Source organism: Topomyia yanbarensis, chromosome 3 (genome assembly GCF_030247195.1).
Source record: "Topomyia yanbarensis strain Yona2022 chromosome 3, ASM3024719v1, whole genome shotgun sequence".
Taxonomy (NCBI): domain Eukaryota; kingdom Metazoa; phylum Arthropoda; class Insecta; order Diptera; family Culicidae; genus Topomyia; species Topomyia yanbarensis.
Genome location: NC_080672.1, coordinates 395663847 through 395690789, shown reverse-complemented (window position 1 = coordinate 395690789; position 26943 = coordinate 395663847). Strand labels below are relative to the sequence as shown.

General features: G+C 39.6%; 1 protein-coding gene across 6 annotated transcripts in view; it reads right to left on the bottom strand.

The window, feature by feature from the left end:
- Window positions 1-209: 209 nt before the first annotated feature.
- The window catches only part of LOC131689584 (uncharacterized), a 96852-nt gene continuing 70118 nt past the window's right edge, over window positions 210-26943 (bottom strand). For all 6 annotated transcript variants that reach the window (XM_058974781.1, XM_058974777.1, XM_058974778.1 and 3 more), the window contains 3 exons: window positions 4531-4723; window positions 4229-4329; window positions 210-4095 (listed from right to left, as the gene is read on the bottom strand). In XM_058974781.1, coding sequence (XP_058830764.1) covers window positions 3937-4095; window positions 4229-4329; window positions 4531-4723 — 453 coding nt within the window. In that variant the 3' untranslated portion in view covers window positions 210-3936. The remainder of the gene's footprint in view (window positions 4096-4228; window positions 4330-4530; window positions 4724-26943) is intronic.

The window sequence follows — 26943 nt, the reverse complement described above, 5'->3', positions numbered from 1 at the left end:
TAAGTATTAAGAAGATTATGTGAAAGTTTCAGAATGGAACTCGACATATTTTACGAGATATTTCAATTATAACACGCTTATCACTGGTCGTTTAGTGTAAAATTGTCTTGTTTAAAGTTTATAATTGTAATATCTCGCAAAGTATTTTGATATCCACTCCCAAATTTTTACACAAACTTTTTAACATCATAACAAAAAAATCGGTCCAACATTAAAAAATTCAATTAGTTTCAAATAATTGCAAACTTCATAAGGTATATAACAAAAAATAATTTTTGTGTATTTTTTTCAATAAGCTTATTTGAAAACGCAACTTTTTTATCTATTTTTTCATATATCGACTCGTTTCCGAGTTATCAGTGATTGAAAAATGTTCAACTTTATAAACTTCAAAAGTTCAAAAACTAATTAATTGAAAAGAATATCATATTCAGCCAAAACAATAAATACGTGTCAATTATTTTTAGCTAAAAAATTCAAGAAAAAGTTTTGGAAGGAATCAAAATTTTGGTTGTAAATCTTACGTGGAATGACCCGTATGCAAAGTGGCTTTTTGTGACAAAGTTCTCATGTACAGAAAGTTTCAATAAAATCTGAGAGGGTGCTGCCAACATTTGTTCGAGTTCGCGCGAAATTCGTCAAATGTATTTTTCTACAACATCATTGAAGTTAGTGAAGCTCAATCTCGTACCGTTTAGAAGTTCAATTTAAGATCTTGTTATAATTAGATCCTCCCTAGCTGATAATTTTACAAAACGGAGCGTGTTATAAACTATAATATCTATTTCAAACATTTTTTAAGGCCAAGTCAAAAAGTTTTAGTGAAAAGAATCAATTCCTTTTAAGTTTACGTTGTGGATCACTGTGCAATGGACGAAACCCGTTGCCACAGGCCCGTGCGCACGAGGGGGGGGGGGGTTCAAACCCCCTTCATGATAGTTTTGAATTACTTTTAAAAATTAATTGTCTTCCTGTCCAGGAAAATAAATATACTGCAAACCGTTTGGACACATAAAATGTCATTTGAGATCGGTCACTTTAGAAACAAGTCAATGAAGAAACTAAGGACGAAACTTTGCGAGGGTGGCTGGAAAGGAATGTATGTCAAGTTGGACGGCTTCTCTGAAGGATCGGTTAACGTATCGACAAGCTTCGATATTGGCAAAAGTAGTGAGTAGACAACAGATGTCGGTCAGAGGGCTAGCAACGGCAGTTAAGGAGGAAAAACACGAAGTTGGAGAAAATTGGAATATCGTTGTCTGGAGAAATTTTACCGCCGATGATTATTCCGTTAGAGTGACAGAGAAATGCATCGCGAAAATGGGCATCGGTATAGGGTGAAATACTGCCGCCAAGAAGTTCTCAGCACCAGCTAGCAGATAAATAGAAACGACTAGCACCAAGAAGGATAAGAAACCCGGCGAAGGTGGTTGTAAACAGATGTAAATCCTTATGGTCGACACCCCCGGACCGGTTCATGTCTCAACAGGGTGCGATATTTGCAGCAGACATGAGCAGGTGAGATATATCACGAAGGTTTGGCAGCAAGTAAGGAAAAGTAGCTATGGATAAAAACAGGACGATTCACACAAAACAAAATAAGCAAGAACACAATCCTTACTAAAGCAGTACTTAACAGTTGCCCCGGATGGATGAGGATTACGAGATACAAGAGGTTTAAATTTAGTCGGTTGGCTTAACAACTACTACAAACCAATCCGAATCCACCACGAGCCAGCATTCAACGCACAGTGGTCGGAAATGCCAAAAACGTCACTAGAGGCCAAAATATTGAATATGTTCATAGGGTATCTTTAGAGGAATTGTTCGTAAGAATATTCCCCACAGCCTGATAAAAATTAAATTGAGGCATGGCTTACTATTATTGAAATAGAAAAATTAACTTTTTTTGACGAGGTAGAACGTTGGTGTCTTCGACAAAGTTTTGGGAATGCTCATAATGAAGAATTTTGTTGAACAACTTGAGCTTGTAGGGCTTAATGTTATCGATTTTTAAAGCGTTTTCTAAGGCAAACCCCTTAAATTTAGCTATTTAATATAGCTTTTCTCGCTGTGACTTTTCGTGCAAACAATATTCCAGACAAATGTTGAGGTATTAACACCACACAATATTGTTGAAGACTGCATGTAAAAATTAAATTATTTTTGAAGACTGCATGTAAAAATATTGTTGAACACTGCATATAAAAATTTTACCTGAAATCGGCGGCGCCACGCACAACTTTTGTAAAAACACTCATTCGTTTTAGAGTTATTGAAGAATTTTAATTTTTTTTTACACCAAGTTCAACTGCGTATAAGAGAGAAAGGTGCAAACCAAAATGGACGAGCAGGCACTATTTTCAATGTCCGGACTACGCATAATAAAGGTAAGAAGCTTTAAGCTCATTTTGTAATGTTTTTACTTGGGTATTTTTACTTACAGTCTTCAACAATATTATGTGGTTTTAATGCCTCCATATTTGTCTAGAGCACGGTTTGCACGAAAAGTCACAGTGGAAAAAGTTATATTAAAAAAACTAAATTTGAGGGTGTTGCCATAGAAAACGCTTTACAAATCGATAACATTAAATCTTACAAGTTTAACTAGTTCAACAAAATTCTTTATTACGAGCATTTCTAAAACTTTGTCGAAGACACCAACTTTCTACCAAGTCAGCATAAAAAGTTCATTTTTTTTTAATTTGATCGTAGTAAGCCCTGCCTAGTTTTAATTTTTATCAGGTTGTGGGGAATATTCTTACGAACAATTCGTCCAAAGATATCCTGTGAATATATTCGATGGTTTGGCCTAAAGTGAATTAAGTTCGCGTTTTTGGGGTTTCCGACCACTATGCAGCGGTGTCTTTTGATGACTTCTTCTCGATAACAAACATTTACCCAATTTGTTGAGCAGAGTCGTTTGGTTCACAAGACTAGGTCCAGGCCTCTGAAAAAATCTTCAAAGTTTGAGGTTTTCTGTACGTTTCTTTTAAAATAAACGTTAAAAATCAAACCCCCCCCTTGAGAGTTTTCTGCGCACGGGCCTGCGTTGCCATAATGCCGGCTGATAACCTCCAAATGTGCTTATTGGTTACCTGGGATAAGGGATATGTTAGGTTCGCTTTCACTAATCATCTAAAAGATTATCTACGATGGCAGTTAAGAAATAGTTACAGTAATTAAAAAAAAATCATATTTTGCGCGCATATCTTTGAAAGCTACTCATGATAACGTGAATTTATGTTTCATTCGGCAGTTCATAGCAACAGCAACCGTCTGTTTGTCAGAAAAATCAATCCAACCCCCCGTCACCCGACGCTAGTGATTAAACGACGTTCGCGTACGTGTAGGTACTGCGCGAGGCAACAGGTTATTCCGGTAATGGCGACCGAGAGGACCAAGTGTAAAACGTGATATGAGGTCAAGTTTGGCACACATCTGTCACACCAGTCAGCGCGAACCGGGTGGGAAAAGGTGCCGGGTTATTTTTTCAATGGTTTTGTGTTTTCGCCGCATTTTCAACACTCTCGAACCGAAAAGAGGACGGGTGGGGTAACAGGTGCGGTTTGTGTCTCATTGAGCAGTAATGTTTTTTGTGGTAAAATACGGGACTTTCATTTTATCGAGTGATGTTTTATGCTATTCGCTACTTATGGTTACTTAGATCACGTTGTTAAACACTCTTGCATTTCTATCTCTACACAACGTTTCTTTGGAATAGATGTCGGTTTACGACTTTTTTTTATCACCCTCAATTTTTAGACTTGCGTGTTTATAAGCCTCCTATAACTAGGGTAAGGCTGGCTGATAAAAATTACCTGCATGATTGTTTCAATCGACCGTAACAAACAAAAGCTCTTCAATTTGACTTCATTGAGCTAGTTAGTGAGGCGGGGGGTGGTGGGTAATTTAATCAGTTGTTTACTTTTAGATTTAAAGAACGTGCAAATTTTCGCAACTTTTTGACTTGGTGATGTCGGTAAGACAGATTTTGTGCAAAATTTCCTTGGCAATGTGAAGTGACATCTGGGTACGTGAGTTCCGCAGATTGGTGGCACTGGATCGCTTTTCGCGTAGCTCCTTGAGTCGAATCTGATTCGATTCCGGTCCGAGCGAGTGATAGCAAAGGAAGAGAATAAATACAAAATCGAATTAAAATAAGTAGAGCGAATTACATTTACATTTCTTCCGCGTCCAGCTTATGTTTATTTCGTGCGTCTCTCACCTGTTTCACTACACCCACCAGCAGTTCGTCCACGTTGTGCTGAATTCCACTGGATGTCTCGATAAATTTCGCTTCCCGCGAGGTGGCTAACTGTTTTCCCTCTGCAATTGACAAGTAAGGTAACGGGAGTCAGTCGCTTTGCATTGCGATGATATTTAGGACCATGCAGTAATGGGGCATGCAATGCATGTACAGCATAAGTAACGAGTTTTTCGGGCCCAGACTGGCCGGCCCGACCGGCATGCAGAGGGCAAAGATAAACATAGTAGGTACATACACTCAAAAGCAGAATGCCGACCTACCTGATGTGTTGATCACCCGGGAGCGGGCCAGATCGGACTTGTTGGCCGCGATGATGACCGCCTTTTCCTTGGTGTAGTTCTCCGACCACAAATAGTTGAGGATCTCTTCCGCGACGCGGAACGAGTTTCGATCCACGATCGAGTAGACGACGATGCAGCAATGAGGTTCATATGTTGATAACGAGTTCTCCACCTGCGGCACGGATGTTGATGGTAAAGTTGGTCAGTCAGTGGGTCAGGCAACGGAAAATGGTGTAAGTTGTTGATGGAGATTGGAGGCAGGGATGGTTGGATTTAGGGCATCTATTGAATGAGTTGATAACTTCACTTTTTCTCTGGAATGTCATCTCTAGCTAGTTTATGTTATCATAATCGGAACGTGTTTATTCCCTCTTTTTATGACTTTGCGGGACTTCTACGAAACTGAGAAATGTTTCTTATCTGGACAGGTTATAGCAATCTGATGTTGAGTAAAGAGATTTTTTGTGTCATGCATAATATTTTCCTGAAACCATTACCCTAATTACCCAACTGCACTCGATTTCAATTGATGTAACAAAAAAACTCACAATGTTATTTTTCTTCTCAGTGGAGAAAACTTTAGGTAGAAACCATTTTCTTTCCACTAAAGTGATAATTGTTTTGAGCCACATTTAAAATATAAAACCTTTAACTGTATTAGTTGTTGAATTTGCGTTTCGACTTCGTATCATCAGAATCCGATACTAACTTAGTGACAGGACTAAGCCCCTTTTCTTGGGACATCAAGCAGGACTAGGGAACTATCAGAAACACAAATAAAGTTTTCGTTTTTGGAGCTAGCGTCAATTCGGCGCTGACTTAGTGCTGCCACTAAGTTAGTGTCGGATTCTAAAGAGATGAAGTTGAAACTTCTATAACTAATCTAAAAAAAAACCTGGCGTTTCAGAAGGTGAAACTGCAAGAATACTACAATATCCCTTCGAGGGTGTTAATGATTTCCTCGTTGAACTTTAACTCGGGAGTATTTATATTTCCCTTCTATTTGTGTGCATAAGTAGTACAGATCCGATTTTGTCAGGTTTTGAGCCCGATTTGATGAGCCTAATCTATTCGATCAAATTTCATGTTCGTAGAGTATTAAGAGGTTTTGATTTGATGAAATGGGGGTGATTGTGGACTGAATGGCTTCTGAGGAATGACAGTTATGACAGATTTGAAAGAAGATGGGTTATAAAAGATTTTTTATGCTTTTGCCTTTCTAATATGAAGAAAGGCTATGCAATTACTTGGAAAATCGTGTTTCCAATCGAGGCGCGGAGGGCCAAATGTCATGCGCCATTCGATTCAGTTCGTCGAGATCGCAAAATGTCTGTGGGTTTTTTTATAGTAAGGTTTGAAAAACTTCAAAAGCCTGATCTGTAATGTATTGGTGTATTGGCATTGTGTGGAACTCACGACTCACTGTTTTTTCGCCCTCCTTACTGTTTTTTCGCCCTTCATCCTACGAAATTACATCAAGGTATTATTTCGTGGGGAGGCTCGTTGTGTTTTCGTCACACCTCTCCCTTCTGCTCTATCTCAGACACATTCCACGCACTTGTATCGCTTACCTCATAAAAATAAATCTGCTAATATAAGTAAAAGTTGTTCTGAAATATGTTGGTATAGGTTTAAGGCTCCCAAATCATAGATATATAGAAATTTTTTAAAAGAATTTTATGACGGTGGTCGATGAAAACCAGTAATATATTTATGACTCGTTTTTAATAATTGAATTGATTTTCCCGTACCACACCGACAGGTTTGTAATAAAATTTATTTGGAATAATCTTAAATTCCATTTTATTGTTCACATATTGTACAAAGATTTCATCTTCGGACGCAGATTTATTGAGTGAATTGATCGTCGGATAAAAGGGGGGCAAAAATTGACCATTTTTACGTTGTCCCCTAACGAAAATATCATGTTTTTTCAATTTTTCACGAAAACAAAGCACGCTATCTATGAAATCTTTTCAGAAGCTATTAGTACTCATCAATACCTTTCTAAAAATATGCTATTTGTATATAACAAGCTTTGGAATCGTTCTTTCAGAGGGGTGCACTGAAGTGTTGTCTCCTAACGCTTTCCGCTGCAATACGATAAATCCTTCTGCAGAGTTACTTTGAGAGCCTGCAGAACAGTATATGGACATAAAAGATATAACCAACCTATTTCAGCAATACCGCAGCTATGCAGTGTCATGGGTGGTCTCAGGGGCGGGGAGAGGAGGGGGGTTCCATTAAGGGGGAGGCCTTATAATATCGAAAAATTATCAAGTTTTTTATTGCATATATTAGTAAATAAACTATCTAAGGATATATCAACAATTTCAGAACAGAGTTCGAAGTGATTTCAAAGATATAGAATGGAACGCTTTAGAATACCAAATAAGCATGAGGGCGCGCGGAAGAATATGGTCATAGAGAATAACACTCACTCGTCGTCACATTCTTTCAAATTAGCGGGATAATTATTGACCATTTGGAACTAACCCGGTTTGTCTTTTCGGGATAGATTTTCTTCAACATGAACCAAACATCGTAGTTTAATGCAGTTTTTTGATGTTTTATAGCACTTTAAATTCAAATTGTTATCCTGAGGATACGCATTTCTTAGAATTCGCTAATAAAAAATACAATTTTACGAAATTCTCCAGTTTTCTATTATTTAGATAATTCAATGACAAGCCAGCCATCTGAGCCATAAGACCGCAATTGTATGAAATTTCTTAACGATTTTTTTTGTACTCTAATATATCAAAATTTTCGAAAAGCTGGATCTTACCATTCTTTTCCAAAAATTGCGTAAAACGGCTACATTTTGATTAATTTCCGCAATCATCACTAATAAGTGTCGTCTTGCAGATCTATGAGTATAAACAGTTGTGCAAACGCCAGAGGATGAACTGGAAGGGCGATATTCTCTTTCGAAATTTTTTTTCAACCGTATTAGTAGTATTTCGCGACAACATTATATACAATATGTAAATATAATAACTGCTCGACTGAGTATAATCGTTTGACAGTCTTTCCTTTGTTGAATTGCTTCAGAGTCAAATTTGTGTATTTGTAACGTAACAAGAAAATAAATATTGAACAACCCTATGACGTATTTTATCTGCCCTAGTTACCAGTCAATTTTATTTTCAAGATTTTATAAGGTCAAAAAACAAAGTCAGTGCACCAAACTTACATGAAAAAAACTTAGTTGGTGAACAAAATAAAAAGAAACCTAAGAAACAGTTAATTTTATTTCATATATTTTCCTATGTCAATGAGGAGCGGATCCAGAAAAAAATTGCGGAGGGGGTCCAAAACTTCGACTTTAAAATGTTCTTTGTACAATACGTAATATGTAATACCCTCATTTAATTAAACTCAGTTTTGGTAATCGAATCTGGTTTGCAAAGATTTTGAACTTAGAATGAATTTAAAAAAGAAACTTTTTTAAAAATTCTCAAGATGTGAAAAATTTTCGGGAAGGGTCCGGACCCCCAAGACCCTCCCTCTGGATCAGCCATTGATGTCAATAATATATTAAACTTACCAAAACTACTTGAAACCACCTTTTTCGATCCATTAGAAAGTGGCGATTGTGGTCTACAATCTCTTCTATACCGCGCCACACTGTGGTATGCGGTGTGTCCTGTTCTCATTTCATAATAATTTGATTTCTTAATAAAACACATGAAGGTGAAACTAGAAATACATCTGGTTTGGCGTTTCAAATCTTTATTTTGAGTTATTTACAGGTTTAGAGGTGATATACATCACTTTGTTTGAGCTTCAACAAATTCTTCAGTCGCGTTAGGGGACAACACTTCATATGCGACCGTTTGTGTTCATTTTGGTGTTGTCCCCTAACGCAGTGTTCGCAGCGGTCGTGAAAAAAATTTCCAAAAAGCTCGAAAATCTAAGCATACAGTATAGTTCTGTGACTATCGATGATTAAATTTCTAGAACAAATAGATGCTCTAAAGTTTGAAACAGAGCAGGTTTTTTGATAAATACAAGTGTAGGTTGGAAAATCAATTTTTTGCGCTGTTGTCCCCTAACGCGACATTTTCACCTCTCAGAATGAAAGGACAACCTGAAAAACATCAAACCCATAACATTAACGTTGTGTTAGGACTTTTAAAGTATTCAATTAAGTTTTTTGAGCGTACATCGTAGGATTTTTCAAACGACGAGCTGTTAACAGTTGCATGATGCGTGCAAACGTTGTCCCCTAACGCTGGAATGTGTCCTCAGAGCCTCACTTGGTTCATGAAATGGCGAGCCATTCAGCTCCCGGCCTTATCACGATCTACTCGGATAGTCTAGGACGGTGAACTCACTCTACTCCGACCGATAGTTCCCCGACAGAGGAATTTCTCCCAACACCGATATCCGCCTCCTTGAGCTATTTAGTTCCCAGCTCTATCGCGATCTACTCGAATATTATCCAGCGGTGGACTACCCTACTCCGACATTTTTGTCACTATATAGTCAAAAAGTCCACGGCGGTGAATCTACCCTACTGTGAGTTCCCCGGCGGTAGATTTCTCCCAATACCGGTGTTCGTTTTCGTGAGCCATTTAGCTCTCAAGTTCGTATCGATCTACTCAATCTAGTCCCCGGCGGTGGACCTAGCCTACTCAACGGGCCAGACAGTAGGCGCTGTGGTCTGTCCAGTGATTACGGGGGGAACGTAGCTTCCGGTTCACTGGCGCGCCAACGACCCCCTGCTAGCTTTTCGACGCGGTCTACTCGCTCTACTCTTCGGCGGTGGATCTAGTATAGTCACGAACTATCCGGTAGGGTGCCAAGGTCGCTACGGCGATTTCGGTAAGGCCTGCCGTCCGATTCACTGAAGCCCCGACGACCTGAACCCGGTGCTATGTCACGTACTAATTAATTGGTTCCCGGCGGTGGACCTAGTCTACATCGACGGAGAGTTGTCCGGCGGCGGAATGTGTGGTTTTACTGCGGTTTTCTAGCCTATGGCGCTACTTTGTTGGTCCCTTCGCCACGTTAACAGCATCCTAGATATGCTCGTAGTGGCACATCTCTTCGAAGATATTATCAACTGTCACACCAGGTATACCACTACGAACTTCCTCGAACCTAGGGCATTCGAAGACGTATTCCGGTGTCTATTGAACGTTCACACACTCCGAGCAAAGGGGGCACGAAGCCTGTCCAAACCGATACATGTACTTCCGGAAGCATCCGTGCCCGGACAAAAACTGCGTCTAATTGTTGAAGTTCACCTTCCCATGCTTCCTATGCACCCAAACCGACACATTTGGGATGAGTCGGTGGATCCACCTTCCTTTCTCCGAGTTGTTCCAATCTTGCTGCCACTTAGCCAACGAGTCTGAATGGACCAGTCTTTTTGCATTTCGTGCATTTCTCTACTGATAGCATTCCACGTCCACAGCCAGAGTGATGAAAATGAGAATCATCCCAGCAATTACGCATACCGGCTCCGACGAAGATGATGAGAATGAGACACCCGCCAGGCAACGTTTTATTCTACCTCCTAAAGGGTCTTACCGGTTTTCGTCAGGACAACGTCATCTGCAAAGCCGACGATCCCAACTCTTCTGAGTTCCAGTATTAACACTTCTTTGTACATTATATTCCAGAGCGTTGGCCCAAGTATAGAACTCTGAGATACTGCCGGCGTGACCCTAAAAGACTTCTCAATTCGTAGACCTGGTTTCTAGGTCATTTAGCCGCAAACTGTGTGGCGGAACGCCGTTTGGCCGAAATTAATTCGACTAAAAGGGCTTTCCGGCCGAATGCTATTTGACCGAAAGGGTTGTTTGACCCAATGATATATGGGTTAAGGTACATTTGCCGAATGCTATTTGGTCGAATGGGTCATTTGGTCGAATGGGTTGTTTGGCCGAATGGGTCATTTGGCTGAATGGGTCATTTGGCCGAATGGGTCATTTGGCCGAATAGGTCATTTGTCAGAATGGATCATTTGGTCGAATGCCCTTTGGCAGAATGGCGTTTAGCCCATTTAGCCATCATTTAACAGAACTTTATTTGGCCCTATACCGTTTGACTAACCGATTATTGATTGTGTGGAGTTAAGATAAGTAACTAAAGTTGTAGTGACGAAATTTTAGTCATATTTACGATATGAGTCGTATAGACAAAATTTAAAATATTCAACGGAATGTTTTTTTAGAAATTCAAAGATTAATTTCTAATTCAAAATAAATTCATTTTATAATAATTGCTAGCTTACCCATCGCGCGTTGCTGCGACCTTCAACGAAATTGGAGGAAAACACAATTTGTTCCGAAGCGCCATCTGGTGGGCAGATAATCTCCAACTAATAGCACACAAACACGCCCCATACCAAATACCTACTGTGTGCAAATTTTTACGGAAATCGGTTAAGCTGTTTGGGAGTCTATAAATCATATACATACAAACATTGACTTTTATATATATAGATAGATAGATAGATAGATAGATAGATAGATAGATAGTACAAATCAAGCAGATTGAGGCGATGGTTTTTATATAGTTTTCGATAGTATACTTTTCATAACTATCTATTAAACGGTGCTACAAAATTAAAGAAATTGAATGTAATGTATTGATAATTGTTGTAGATCTCGTCAAATACAACACAAAACCACGTTTGATCAATTTAATATACCCTCAAAATCTTGATTTATAGTCATTTTTAATAGATTTTAAATTCTCAGCATAGCATATGGTTGAAAAGGTTATTTCTTCAGTCCCCAAAAATAGTTTTTTTGCCATAAATCAAGATTTTGAGGGTATACAACATTTTTAAAACATTGTCCTGTGTTGCATTTGGCGAGATCTATAACCTATGTATATGTACCCTATTATTATGGATAACTTTTAACTATGAAACACTCAATATGCCTTGACTACTATTAATCGTGTACAATTTAAGCAAACATTGATAATCAGTAAAATAAAAATTTCACGGATTTTTTCTTTTGTTTCGAGGATGTAACTCGTAAGTGACAACTTCGTTGAAAAAAACTACAAGGGGCAGCCCTATGGGGTTGCACGAACTGTAGACGTAGGACTATACTACTTAATGTAAAATATTTATTTTCTTAGTACTTAGTGTGTGGGAAAAAACACCCGGACCGGTGAAGAAAAATCAAATTTCAGACAATATAATCACATCTCATGTATAGAACAAGCTTTCTAGTTGCTCTCAAACAGATCCTAAAAGTTCAAACACCCATGGATAACCCCAAGTTTGTAGATGTGTTTCGATGCCACAGGATTGTAAAATGGTTAATATTACGTCATGAAAATTCAATTCTTCCGTGACAATTTTTTTTGACTGCAAAATGCCCTGTGTGTATGCAAAGCTAATGATTTGTTATAATATTAGCATTGATCGGAAAATGCTATCCAACGCTGCGCATTGCATACATACAGGACATTTTGCAGGTCACCAGAAGCTGTTTATTTTACCACCGCCACATGTTCATTTTACCCACTCGCTATAAACATGTCTCATTTTTGGACATGTTTAGAAATCAAGAATCATGTTTGAAAAAATGTGTTTATGACGAAGTATTTTTACCAGATATGTACAAAACATGTCTAACAAGAAACATAAGGTGATTGTAATATCTCATTCACTTATGAATGATGATGGGTAGAGCGAAAGAGACAACTAGTACCACCACGTCACTATTAGCGCGTTTCACCAAAATTCCACGCGGCCTTTCCCGATTGAAAGGGAACGGCCGCGCTTAGCCCATCTGTCATAATATCTTGATTTTGCATAGCGAAGGGCTGAATGATATTGTTCCAAAAAACAGCCCTGCGTTATGCAACACTTTGTGCAGGTTGATTATACCAGTTGCAAGTGAGGCCAAATTCACCAAGTTCCGTAAAATTCCCTTTAAATTACAGAATTGATAAAATTGCTTAGATGAGCTAAACTAATTAATCAAATCCTGTTTTAAAAACTGTCCTTGCGTTTAAACCAAAATGGGAAGCTTATTACTACCACTACATTACTTAATTTCAAGCGCAAATAGCAAATACATGTGCTAGTTAAACCAAAAATTTACTGGCAACATTACAGCGGCATTTAGGAAGCGCTTGGAGCGGTCGCCTGTTGGACGACACAGGGTAGCGCGTCCCTCCATAGCCAGACTTCTAGCTCAGCTACACTGGCTGTAAAAAATACAGCGCAGTGATCTGCTTCGCCAGCCGTTCAACAGGGAACTGAGCATGTCTGGCCAAGTCCGTTCTTATAATTATTCTTATAGTCGATGATGACGTCATTCATAGAAGCGTTGCGCGCTAGGTACACCAATCCGTCGTACAGGGCTTGGGAAGCGCTATCTTCTGTGTGTAAATGCGCGATATTTTGACAAGGTTGTATATTATTTAATTTTTTAATGCTATGATATCAAAAATCTTTGGGTTTATCTATTGGAATCTATTCTTAGAAGTATTTCGGGGCGATTTGCGCAAAAAATTTGAAAATTTATCGTGAGATGGCTGAATTATATGCGTTTAAAATTGGACCACTTTTCGTTACATACCATTTTTGTAGAATTTGCAGAGTGCACCCCCATACCGAAAACAAAGACGTAGTCCTACGTCAAAAACAGGCAAGTTGATTTATGAGTGAATAAGTACAATCAATTTTATTGATTCATCCTTATAGAAAAATGGCTCAAGTATAGAAACAAAAATCTAACCTTTAAAAGAAGAGAACCATGCAGCTAGTTGAAATTTGACATTCAGTGGACTGCAGGACAAATGTGAATGTGACAAAGGCTAAATACGGAATCCCTACAGCCCGGAATAGGTAGACGACTTCGTGTAGACCCCACACTCGACCAAATGACCGGACACGGGCAATCACCACCCAGCTCCTGTTCTTGCTGAATAACTTCAGCTACTGCTGTTGGGGGTTGCCATGACCAGTACGCCATAATCAGGATGTTACTGGCTAGGGTGCTTTTATTGCTAAGATCCCAGATTACTGCAATCTTAGGATCTTAGCAGAAGCGGCACAGACTCACTTCGTCGGAGACGCTTTCGGAGTTATGGTTTTTTAGAGGTTTTACAGAGCCCAATCCAAACCCCACCATATCCTAGCAAGACTCCCCAACTCGCAGTAGGACCGGGGGAGAGGGGTCGTTAAGCCCCTGAATTCCTGTCCTTCCTCTCCTTGGTGCCCCCTTTTTTTTAGTAAGGTTAAAAAAGCTTCAAAAGCCTGGCCTGTAGTGTATTAGCAGTGGGTTGGACTCACGACTCACGTTCGTGCCTAATCACTTCCTTACTTTTTTACGCCCTTCTTCCCCACGGAACTACGCCATCGTATTACTTCGTGGGGGGGAGGTCATTGTGCTTCCGTCGCACCTCTTTCTTCTGCTCTATCTCAGAGCCTCGCTTGGTTCATAGAGTGGCTCGACCTATGAGCTTTGATTTAACTCTCGACTCTTCTCTTGCTTGTTGTCTCCATCTATCTACGTCGCCATTTAGCCCTCGTCCCCGTGAGCGGTTTAGGTGCTGATTCATTGAGCCATTTATCTCGTGTTTCCGTGAGTCATTCAGCTCCCGGCCTTATCACGATCTACTTGGAAAGTCCCCAACGATGAACTCACACTCCTCCGACCGATAGTTCCCCGACGGAGGAATTTCCCCAGAACACCGATACCCGCTTCCTTGAGCCATTTAGCTCCCAGGTTTATCGAGATGGATTCGGATATTATCCTACTCCGACTGAGAGTTCCCCGGCAACGGAATTTCTCTCTGTACCAGTGTTTGTCTCGTGAGCCAATTAGCTCCCCTTTTCGTAACGATTCTGTCGGGTAGTCCACGGCGGCGAATCTACCCTACCACGAATTCCCCGGCGGTACCTTTCTGTGAGCCATTTAGCTCCCCGCTTCGTCGACTCGGTCTAGTCCCCGGCGGTGGAGCTCAATGAGGTATATATAGGTGTGGCAGAACACACGGTTTGCTAGTGTTGGCAATCAAAAATATGTAAACAATCCAGAAACCCAACGGGTCGACGTCATAGCGGTCACACGATTCAATGGGAGCGGAACGACCGCTATGACGAAAGCAAGTCGATTTATACTGTGATCACTCACACCACTCATGTATGATTCATCTTACGAATACCAAAGAGCCATCTTCGCCAGACCTGTATATACGGCCTACTTAACGTGCCAGCCCTACTCCTTGCTGCCCCTGTGTATGTCTGTATTTGTGTATATGCCTGTATGTATCTGTGTATGTGTCAAAAATATCACTGATTTTTCTCAGAGCTTGCTGGATCGATTTGCACAAACTTCGTCTGAAAGGAAAGGTACTGTAAAATGGAGGAATATTGATCACTTTTTCTAATGTTTTTCGAATAACTATCATCAATTCAATTAGATGTAACTGTTTGCCTTTTTAAAACAAGTACTGGTACCCACAAATTGAAAATATTCAAACAGTTGGGTATTTTTTTCGTTTTGCTATAAAAATGAAATTACTTTGTTGTAAATTCTCATTCGTTGTTTTCGGGGTAACTTTGATCAGCAAAATATGTGTATCGAAATAAGAGATAACGCTCGAAATGTTTTGTAAAAACTGCATATCTGTAGACAATTTCATGGCCTGATATTGTGACGTCTCGAAAGTAAACAAAATTGCCAAGAAAGATGTGGCTGACTTTTAACAAACTTTTTCAGTAAAATAGTCGAAATTAAATAGTTAACAAAAATCTCGGGTTTTAAGAATGAAATATTGAACAAAATTATTTGCTGTTTCTAAAAAAGTGCTCAGTTCAGTTGAAGTTGATTGATTTAATTAATATGCAAGGGATTGTTTGAAGCATGAGAGCAGTATCATTTTTATTAGAAATTTTCATAAAAGGTGCATTGAATAACGAAATAATGGTTGCTAGTAAATGCTGAAATTGTTTAGAATAAGGTTTGTTTTAGATGATTTTGTTAGAAGGAATCATCTAATTGTACGTTACTGAAAAAAGTCTCATTTGGTCAAACTTACCCCGGTGATCAACGATACCCCGTTTTACGGTACAACCTTCCCATCGACTGCAATTGAATTTCTCGTCGATCAAAATACCGGTTACGGAGTTACGAGGCTGCAGTGCATATAAACTGGTAACATTGTAATATAAAAATGATGCAAAACTTTTAAAAATGGGTGCAAAATTACTTGGATTTGGCAGTGTAGATCACTAATAACAAATCAAAGTCGCTTTGACATGGGCCACCTTCAACCGTTTCTGAGTTAATAAAAGCAGGAACTTCAAAGGGAGTAAAGGAACATTTTGAGAACGAATTTTTATTTTTGATGCCAAATGTCTTTAAAATACATAAAACTTCGAGATTTGATGTAATCTCGAAAAAAAAGTTTTGACGAAAATTGACAGTTTCGGATTTTGGCACATTTTTCCTTTCTCATATAAAGAGGTTATGCAATAACTCTGAAAATCGTCAACCTATTTTTTTGTTTCAACTGACGTGATGTTTCTGAATTTTGACAGGGGTATAGCTAACAGTGTACGGAGAGGGGTTGTAACACCCCCTTGATCACCAGACCTTTTAAACCCCCTTAGATCAGCCCTCATTACACTCCCTTCAAACCACCACTCCATCCATCCCTCTTAACCCACTACCCCCCTCCCAACCAATGTGGTATATATAGATGTGGCAGAACACACGGTTTGCTAGTGTTGGCAACCAGAAATATGTAAACAATCTAGAAGCACAACGGGTCGACGTCATAGCCTTCACACGATTCAATGGGAGCGGAACGAACGGTATGTCGATTTATTCTGTGATCACTCACATCACTCATGTAAGATTCATTTTATGAACACCAAAGTGCCATCTTAGCCACACCTGTACATACTACATTGGATCAAACAAGCGAATCAAATTCGTTAGTTGGACAGAAGCTGTGGCCCAACCAGCGAATCACAACTGTAGACCAAAATTTACATTAAACTTACAAACTACCTCTGTATGCCATTGTTTTCATTATTTTCGGCCTGAGATTGGACTTTCCAACAGAATGAAAACGTGGGTCATTTTAGACGAATTCAAATGGTAGTTTGTACCAAGCATTTGAGCCCGAATAACATAGAATGCAAACATTATTAGAAAAGGAAAAATAAAGCAAATGAAAAGAAAATATCTATCCAGAAGTACCATCACATATTTCGGAAACTGCGTCCTATTCACAGTCAAGCATAGTGGCTGGCTGGTAGCTTGTGGAGCGAGTTAGTTTGTGGCATATTCGAACAGAACGAGAGTGCAAATTCGCATTAGTTCTTATTTCTAATCTTGGCTGAATCGGAGATTCAACATGACTAGATTTGGTATTGTCAAGTGAGAACTTACGAAAATCTAAGTTCCTGAAATGATGAATATGAATTACATCACTATGTCAGGAAATCCCGAAATACGTAGATTATGAAAATCGTGAATAATCTCTTAAAATCAGGAACATCGTTTAATTTTTGACTCTTTTAGTTGTTATAGTGAATACAAATCAATGTAACTCCAAATTATGAATAATATTAAAAAAAAATCACGACCACGAGTTTTTCATGAATTTAAGGACAGATATTAATTTCCTGTTATCTAATTTAATATACCTTAAATATACGTCTACAGGTGTTTCATGAAATTATCGAAAATAGTATCAGGATTTTTTTTATTTCACCGTAGATTACAAGTTAATAGCTCTTATATGAACAAAATGGAGTTTTTTTCAATTAGTGATTTAGTGAAACTGTCCAAAAGATCTTGATATTCGCTTCAATCAGTTTAGAAATGGGTTAAATTTTCTCTATTGCGAAAATTTGTGAGAATTTTAACGTTATTCGAAATAAAAACTTGCAACAATGTATCGGAAGTTTTGCGATCATATTAATGCGAGCATTTCGATACCATATTATGAATAGGTCATTGTAATTAATTTAAATTAGTATGCAAAAGTATGATATTTTTCTTTACATATATAACAACATACTTAAATACATTTTTTTGCTATATCTCAAGCGAAAAAGATATCTTTAATATTTAATTAAGTATACTTTAAGGTCTTAAATACCCTAACAGACATATTGAGCACCTTGATGTTTGTCAGAAAAAAAATAATCAGCTATTACTAAAGTTATATTATCATAAATATATTATAGATGAATGTGCACTGGTAACTCGTTTCCGGGAACGTCTGCAGACTGTTGATTCAAACTACGCCTCTGTTCCCTTCTTACACACAGATGTCCCTGTTCAACATCAAAACCACAGTCGAAAATTTAACTTGAGCATCGAAACGAACAAGATTAGGAAATCGATCGTTTGTTCGCACAGAAGATAAAATGAAGTCTGAGTATTTACATACCCAATGGCACACAATTGGTTTGACGAATCCGGTTTCACATTTGCCCGGAAACACCAACCGGTTGCGCTTCCAGTCAAGCACGACGGCTAGATAAAACCCAGATTTTCCTCGGATATTCAAATTGAAATTGAGAGCACCCCCCAAAGTTATCATTCTCTGTCAATCTCCGTTTGTTGGCGATAGACTGACTGCTTTGGGTACACAGAACACGCACAGAAAGTGCCCCCCCCCCGTTCGACGGTCGGTCGGTGGTTCAAGTTTGTTCGGTTTGCGTTTCGAGCTAGTTAGAGTCAGTGCGTGGGTTGATGATTGTTTGTTGTACCGCAAAGGATAATCAACTTGGAAAAGCATTCCCTCGTGATCCGTGCCATGCGATGCAATGTGGTGCTGTGTGTGCGGTGTAGAAACGGAAATCTGCATGTGGCTGAAGTGGGCACATTTCTGAATAAAGCCGCACGTGACGAGGGGCGATGCAGTCGGTACTAAGGCTGGCATGCTAGAATGATGTGAATAATAGAGTGATTCATGCGCAGAAATACTAATATTCGAATTTATTCAATGAAAATCCAACATATTCATACACACACTCGTCATCAATATTCAGTGACGCTACCTCAAACGAACCAACAGCGATTACATTCGTCTCCGACTATTAAGTTTTTTGTTGACATAGTTAACCTCACTTTTTTGACTGTTCACTAGTACTGTTTACATGGACTTAGAAAAATTCTTTGCGATTTGCTACGAGTGAATCTAATCGTCCATCGTCCATGTAAACAGTTTTGAATTATTAAATTGATACCTTCTCAGTGTTCAATAAATATGTAACAGTTGTTTTTCAGTGTAGCAAGCACTGGCAAATGTCAGTTAGTAGAAACACGTATAGATACTATATTCATAGTTAGGCGGACTCAAAAACCGGAAAACTGGCAGCTCTTATTTCAGGAAGAAAACACTGGCATCCCATGCAAATGTTCAAGCTCTAGCTTAACAGTTTTATTGTTGACGATGTTAGTAAGAACTTTGCATGTACGAAAAGCAATACGAATTTGAAGATATGATGTGGTTTCATATTTTTGCGAACATCTCCTGGTGATACACAAAAAATATTGTTTATTTTTGTTTATCTACGCTCGATAACACAAGGAGAGTAAAATAATCATCACCATAATCACAATACCTTTTCCATATACATCCGAAAAGAACATGTTATGTGACGTCATACTCGATTGGCTCCGGCATTTGACATGTTCGATTGGCTCCGCTCAGTGTCTCCGCCTAACTATGAATATAGTAACTATAGAAACACGTGGTTTAGATTTATGTCAGTACGAGTGAGTGCGATTAAAGCAGAACAACATAAATCGCTAGAGAAATATTATCCAAGTTAGTGAGGTAAGCAAGTGAATTTAGTTTTTAGACGTCACACGCTTTTTGGGAACGAATGTTCAATATTGTTTGTATTTGATCTTGAAGGAGATGTCCTTTAGATCAATTGCAACCAGAATCCGCTGGATATATGACTACAGGTATTTAGGCAGAAGTCTTTCTATTAAATACTTGTATGTTATTCCCCTGGCTATAGTCCACTTTGTTCAGTCCACAGTACTAGTGAATTGTCAAGAAAAGTGAGGTTAACTGTGTCAGTAAAGAACCTAATTACACGAAGCGAACGTGCAACAGCGAATCAAATGCATCAAAGTAGACTGTGACACAATTAGCGATGATAATTATTGTTATAAATATTTGAAATTTTTTATCAAGTTATTAAGTGAAATGACAATTATTGTACGATATTCAATTGAATGTATTTTTGAATGAATATTTTTTCTATCCATCGCGAGTCGCATCATGTTCGTTTTCAGCCCTCAGTTTTGAGTTTCTACAAATGTAATCTGCACGCGTTGAAATTCTATGTCCTGTGGCGAATTTCAGTAGTCCGAATAGTGCGCCCGAGAACTGCAAATGGAACTAGTTATACCATCATAACTTTTCTCGTACGAATACGAATGATTGGCAGGATTTCTCAAATCATAAAGAAATAATTTGAATCGTAATAGTCATTAGTTAATATATCACCCCAAATGCTTCCAAGTATAGAAGACTATAAACATGCTTATTGCCCTAAGAAAAGGTGACAAAGCCAAAGCAGCCAATCGGAAAAACCAACATCTGATTGAGTTGAATTGCTTGAATTAGCAACCGTTGGGAATGTAAAGCCACCCTAATCGATGGTCTCTATTCCCTAAGCACACATCAACGGGTATGTATTTGCCTCATTGCTGATTGGAAATTGAGCTTCATAGATTAAACGGTGTTTGGCAGGAAATGGCAATAATGGTGTACGGAAGATGTCCAATTAGGTGATAGTTATCAAACACCCCAAGGCGGTAAGAGTTTATTTGATGGCTTGATGCTTCTCCGGAATAGGAGAAGGAAACTTGATTCTACATACATACAGGGAGCCAGCTGCCACATCTCTGGTTCGAATGTCTTTACACCAGACCACACCAGAGTGCGTGAGAAATAAATCAAATATGGATTGGTTGTTTACTTATGAACCGTACAATGGGAATTCGATGCTGTGTTCTTATTTATTTATTCTCGAGTATGAACTTCCACGAGCTATTGATGGCACATGGTACTGAAGCGATATTAAATATAGATACAGAAGAGCTGGTACATGTCCTGGTAGATTGCTTTAAAATGAATCAGAAATCACGGTATCTTTGTCGAACAACTTTATTCAAAAAAATTCGACATCCGTAAAACTTCGGGATATGAAAGAATGGACTTTTTTCTTTCATTTGAAAGTAAAATTAAAATATTCTGTCGGAGGGTTGTTACTTTTTATTTTAAAGTTTTTTGATTGAAAACATAATTTTTAGTGAAATTAATTCGCATTTTTGCTACTAATTTGTACTATAGACATTCAAAAAATACTAAAAGTGAGAATCTGATTGTCTACAACTTCGTAGAATGCTATAAATCGATGTAAAATCACCCGACAAAGTTATTAATTTTTTTCAGTTTTTAGGTGTGTGCGGGGCCTATGGGTTAAGAAGTCGATTAACAAGGACTTACAACAAAATGTTGGGTTTAAATGAACAGTAAATTCAGATAAATTTCAATGTATGCAAAGTACCAGTCTCAGCAGAAAAAAATATATTTTCAGATTCCTCCGGGTCTTGGGCGAAAATGACACATTATGAACAAGGAGGTGTAGAAAGGTGTTTTCCAAATTTATTCGATAATCTTATGCCTTTTCAAGGTGTTGATTAATGTAGTGACGGATTTTATCAGGCCTTTTTCATTTCTTTTCTCGCTCTAGGAGATAGGTAATGTAACCCTTCTTCCTGTTCCTATCCTGCCTGTTAAAATACAATTGGCTTAAATTCAAAGCTTTATATTTGAATGAACTAAAGTAAACAGTCCGAGGCATTGTAATAAACGACGGATTTTATTGTAATTTTGGGTTGAAAATCCTGTTTGTCCTCATCAACATCAAAAGAAAGATGATTGAAATAGAAAAAAGCTCTTCGAGTTTTGGATCCATGTTTGTTATCTTTTGGGGTTGATTCATTTCATCAGAACTTATAGATGCAGAGTTTTGCTCGTCCTCAAATTTTATTTCCAAATCGAACACACTTCACACAATCTTAGAAAAAAGAACAAAACCAAATTTCATAATTTCCTTTAAGAAGAGTCGTTACTAGTTGAAAACGGATCAAAAAAGAAAACGAGCAAGAAAATATCAGGCTTGACCATACATTCAGTAAATTCTCAAAGTAATACTAGTCTGTTTATTGAAGATTTCCCTCATAATATGTGATAAGAGCAAAGACAACATATCAAGAAGACAGAGTTGCCAGTTCAGTTCATAATCTGGAAACTTTAACAGCAACAAGTATTTCGAGTAAAGGTGATATTTTCTATATCTACTTTTATATTGAGATCGCTATCTTCGTACAATAGACAAAACCTTTATTTCTCATTTACTATTGCGATTTCTGTTCAATGTACAGCGATTCCCAAAAGTTAACAAACTTGAACATAAATCTCATCGAATTATTTTTCTATCATTCATGAAACTGTCAATCAGGATTCTCAAACGAAATAAAATCAAATGACTGAATATCTAATCTAGTTGATCAAAAATAAAGTGAAAATTTAGGCCAATTATATCCCACAAGATGCCAACGAGCAAAAAGGTTGATTCAGGATTATATTAAGCATACTCCAAAATAAGTGAAGAAATAGAAAAGAAGAAACAAATACATCTGTGATAGCCCAGTCAAAAAGAGCAAGTTGCTGGCTAACGGGAGGCTATTTGCCAACTCGGATGCGCTAATTGCCCTTCAATTTGCCAGCATTGAAATTGCTGGCAATTAGGGGGCTATTTCAAATGCAACATTTGGGCGATTTGCCGCCGTCATTTTTTAGCCGCTCTACCCGCCCTTAAATCGCCCCCAAATCGCCCAGGGAACGCGCCATTTAATCGCCCTTAATTGCCTAATATGAAAATTACAAATATTACTTATTTTCGGATTCATTAGCTACTCACATAAACTTATCACTACACTAGGTAATCACCACCAAACTATAGGAAGAATCAATGGTGAAACTGACATTGCACACCAAAACTTACCACAATCTGACTTTTATTAAGTGTTTAGGTCAGATATCTTGTTCCAGTATATTTACTCACTATTCCACAATTTCCCACATTTGTTGGCTAAATGAAGTGCACTAGACAAACAAAATACAAGCGAGAACACGCCAATCGTTTAAAAAAACTATTTTAAGCTTAAGCTAAACATGAACCGCCATGTTTTAAAAACACAAAAACAACCAAGTCCTTTTCAGCCGCCAGTAAATTTGTCTAAGTGCCTTTAAATCGCATTCGCAAATTGCATTTGTTCCTAGGGGCAATTAGCACAGGCGAGTGGAGTTAAACGTCAAACTGTTTAAATCGCCTGACCATGTTCGTCCGCATTTTTTTTGACAGGGAGAAAACAACGGTTTCATTTTGCTGCATTACCCAGCATCTTTCAAAAGGGTCTTAATTTCGTTCAAATTTTATCTACTTTACTCTATATCTCCTTGCTTCTAAAATGTCATTGGTGCGCATAAAACGGTAGAATCTAGAATTATATTTTTTCCACCTAAAGGTGAAACTTTGCTAGCATTCAGGTTCTTCTGAGCACACTGTTAAAATAAGGCAATCCATTTTTTACAAATGAAAATGTTTTTGGAATAAACCTTCTTTATCAATAGGCCCCGTGCGAATCTAGAAACTTTGATAAAAATTTAATCGCTTTCTCTGGCGATTTTAGGTCGCGATGTAGCTTTCTACAAAGTTGTATACAATGAAATTTTCCATCAGATTCTCACCTTTGGTAATATTTGAATGTCTAAAGTACTACCTAGGGGAAAAAATGTGCAACAGTTTCATTGAAAAACCTAAGTTTTCAAACAAAAAAAACTATAAAATAAAAAGTTGTTCTGGAGCCCCCGACAGAATATTTTAATTTTACTTTGAAATGAAAGGGAAAAGCCCATTCTATCATATCCTGCAGTTTTAGCGACGCCGATTTTTTTTTCGAATAAAATTGTTCTACCAAACACACCGTGAAATAGTACAATCCTATATGCCTAATAAAATTTCAATGGGGTCAATTATTCATCTAGTGTACCATCGATAACAACGATTGATAGCTTCAACTCTCGACTCTTCGCTTGCTTCTTGTCTCCATCTTTTACATCGCCGTTTTGCTCTCTTCCCCGTGAGCCGTTTAAGTGCTAAGCCTTTTGGCTCCTGTTTCCGTGAGTCATTCAACTCCCGGCCTGGTCGCGATCTACTCGGATAGACCCCGACGGTGAACTTACCCTACTCCGATCGATAGTTCCCCGCGGAGGAATTTCTCCCGACACCGATAACCTTCATTGAGCCATTTAGCTCCCAGCTTTATCGAGATTAACTCGGATATTATCCTACTCCGACTGAGAGCTCCCCGACAACGGAATTTCTCTAGGTACCGGTATATGTTTCGTTAGCCAATTAACTCCCTTTTTCGTCGCGATTCTGTCGGGTTGTCCACGGCGGCGAATCTACCCTTCCGTGAATTCCCGGGCGGTATATTGCTCCCGATACCGACGTTCGTTTCCGCAAGCCATTTAGCTCCCCGCTTCGTCTACTTGATCTAGTCCCCGACAAGTGGACCTAGCCTACTCAACGGACCAGCCAGTAGATGGTGAGGTCCATCCAGCGATTCCGGGTGGAGCGTAGCTTCCGATTCACTGGCGCCTTAGCGACCCACTGCTAGCTATTCAACGCGGTCTACTTGGTCTAACCCCCAGCGGTGGATCTTGCCTCATATGTACCCAAGCAGACACATTTGGGATGAGTCGGTGGGTCCACCTTCCTTTCTCCGCGTTGTCCCACTTTTGTTGCCACTTAGCCAACGTGTCCGCTCGGACCAATCATCTTGCATTACGTGCATTTTTCTGCTGGTACCATTTCACGTCCTCAGCCAGAGTGATGCAGATGGGAATCATCCCGGCGATAGCGCATGCCGCCTCCGACGATATAGTTCTGTACACACTCGCGACACGAACAGCCATCAGCCGGAATGTCCTGTTCAGCTTTTTACGGTTCCACTTGGTTTTCAGCACAGCACCCCAGGCAGGAACCCCATATCGGAGTATCGATGACGAAAGAGTAAACAGTAGACGTTTCGTGCTGCTTCTCGGGCCGCCGACATTTGGCATTATTCTCGTTATTGCGTGCGTTGCCTTCGGCGACATTTTGCAGGCGTAGTCGAGTGGTGAGCTATTTGCAGCTTGACCCAGGATCTGGCATAGATAGTCGGGAACCCTCATTCTGTGCAACGCTGCAGCGATAGCTTCCCAGCTGGCGCTGTTAAATGCATTCTTCACATCTATCGTGACCACAGCTTTGTATCGAGCTCCTCTTCGCTGCTGTTTGGATGCCTTCTCAGCACTCGCGAGCACTGTCCGAATTACATCCACTGTCGATGCTGTTTTGTGGAATACTAACTGCATCTTGGACAGTTGGCGCCCACCGTTTGTGCATTTTGTCAGCCTGTTAAGGATGATTTTTTTGCAGGAGTTCTCCGAGTGTATCCAGCAGACATATGGCCCTATACGGAGTCCGATCGCCAGGTGGCTTCCCTGGCATCGCAGCAACACCAGCTTCTGTATCTTCCACATTTCGGGGAAGTTGCCTTCATTTAAACACTTCTGCAGCACCATCCTGAACATTTCCGGATATGCCAGGATCACAGTTTTTAGCACCATGTTTGGTATTCCATCCGGACCGGAGGTTTTCGTTGATTTTAGTCGCATCGACGCTTATTTGAGCTCGTTGTTAGTCACTTACCACTCGTCTGTGTTTGCTCTTTCTTCTTAACCGTACGGTGTCGGTGCCCAGGTAGTTGGATCGTGTTTCGGGAAGAGACACTCAACGATTATCTTTAGCTTACCAAGGCACATAGCAACGTCGACGGGCCGTCATCTTCGCCTTCACGGCTCGGTACGCGCCCCCAGGGATTGGCGTCTAGTTCTCAGCACAGTTCTTTATGGCAAACTGGTTTGCTAATCTGGATCTCCCGTTCTAAAGCAGCCCTAGCTTCCAGAAACGTCGCCTTGCGCTCTCCTCTCACTGTCCGATCTTATTTACCCAGTAAGCTGGACGCCGTTTACTGCGGGACTACAGTAACCTCAGAAGCCGGCATTGTAACCTCACAAGCCGTCACAATCCTTTTCGTTAGATCAGCCGCATCAACGTTCTTGATCCCGCTGTCCGGTCGAAATGACTCAAGAAAGAGGGCTTCGTTGAAAGCTTTCGTCTTCCACTTTAGCTTGCCGGTCGTCGTTCTCCGTGCAGGGTTCCGTTGGCCAATACGGAATCACCTGAGATGGTTGCTATGGGGATACGTCTCGCACACTCTCCAATATATGTTCGTTGTCAGTGAAAGACTACAGAATGTGGCGAAATTTCTCTCGGAACCAATGTCCGTTTTGTGAACCAGTGAGCTTCCAGTTCTGTTTATTGTATGCAAGCTTGTATGAAAAAGTCGATTCGAAATGTTTCCATAATGTCGCCCCAGGAACCATTTAGCTCCCTGCTATGCCGTGATCTACTCGTTGTAGTCCTCGGCGGTAGACCTAGTCTCCACAACGAACCGACCGGTAGGTGCCGAGGACTGTCGCCAATTTTCACTGCAAATAAATAATAATATCTTTCGCAAATTAAACTGAGAGAAGGATTTAGTATTTGGTATTTAAAGTTTTAGGCACCTTTTTGTTCCACATATTCTATTTTTCATATTTCATTTAAAATATTTCCCCCCCCCCCCCCGCCAAACTACACCACTGTCGGCAAGTATTATACCAATCATAATGATACAACAACTGAACCGATTCACGCGTCCAGTTCATCGTCCGACTCTCGCCGTAAGCCACTACCGTCACGTTTCTGCTTTCTTCATCGCGCCATTTGGGTTAAACGCATACTAGGACGCACCGCAGATACTAATATAGAAGCCCAGGGTCCTGTGTGTGGGATGGATGAAAGGGTCTTCCAAGCCGCCACAAATGACAAGTATACATCTGATCCGAACACTTCAAGCGATGATGCATTCTTCGTTTTCATTAATTTACCTTTTGCTCCAGCATCTTGCGACAGGTTGTCAACCATTCGTCTTGTTGACGACGATCGTCGTATCCTGAGGTGTGACGAAATTAAACCGGGATGCCCCGAATCCTCCACCACAGTCGACCTAGCGATCGTCAGACGCTCCGGTACTGTTTGTGGGATTAATGAAAGGACCTTCCAGAGCGCTCGAAACGGCAGGATTGCTTCGCTCTGAGCTGAACCTAATTCGTCCTCCAACAACATCGAGGTTCACTACCAGAATGTTGGTGGTTTGAATTCATCAACGGGCAGCTATTTGCTCGCGACCAAGGGCT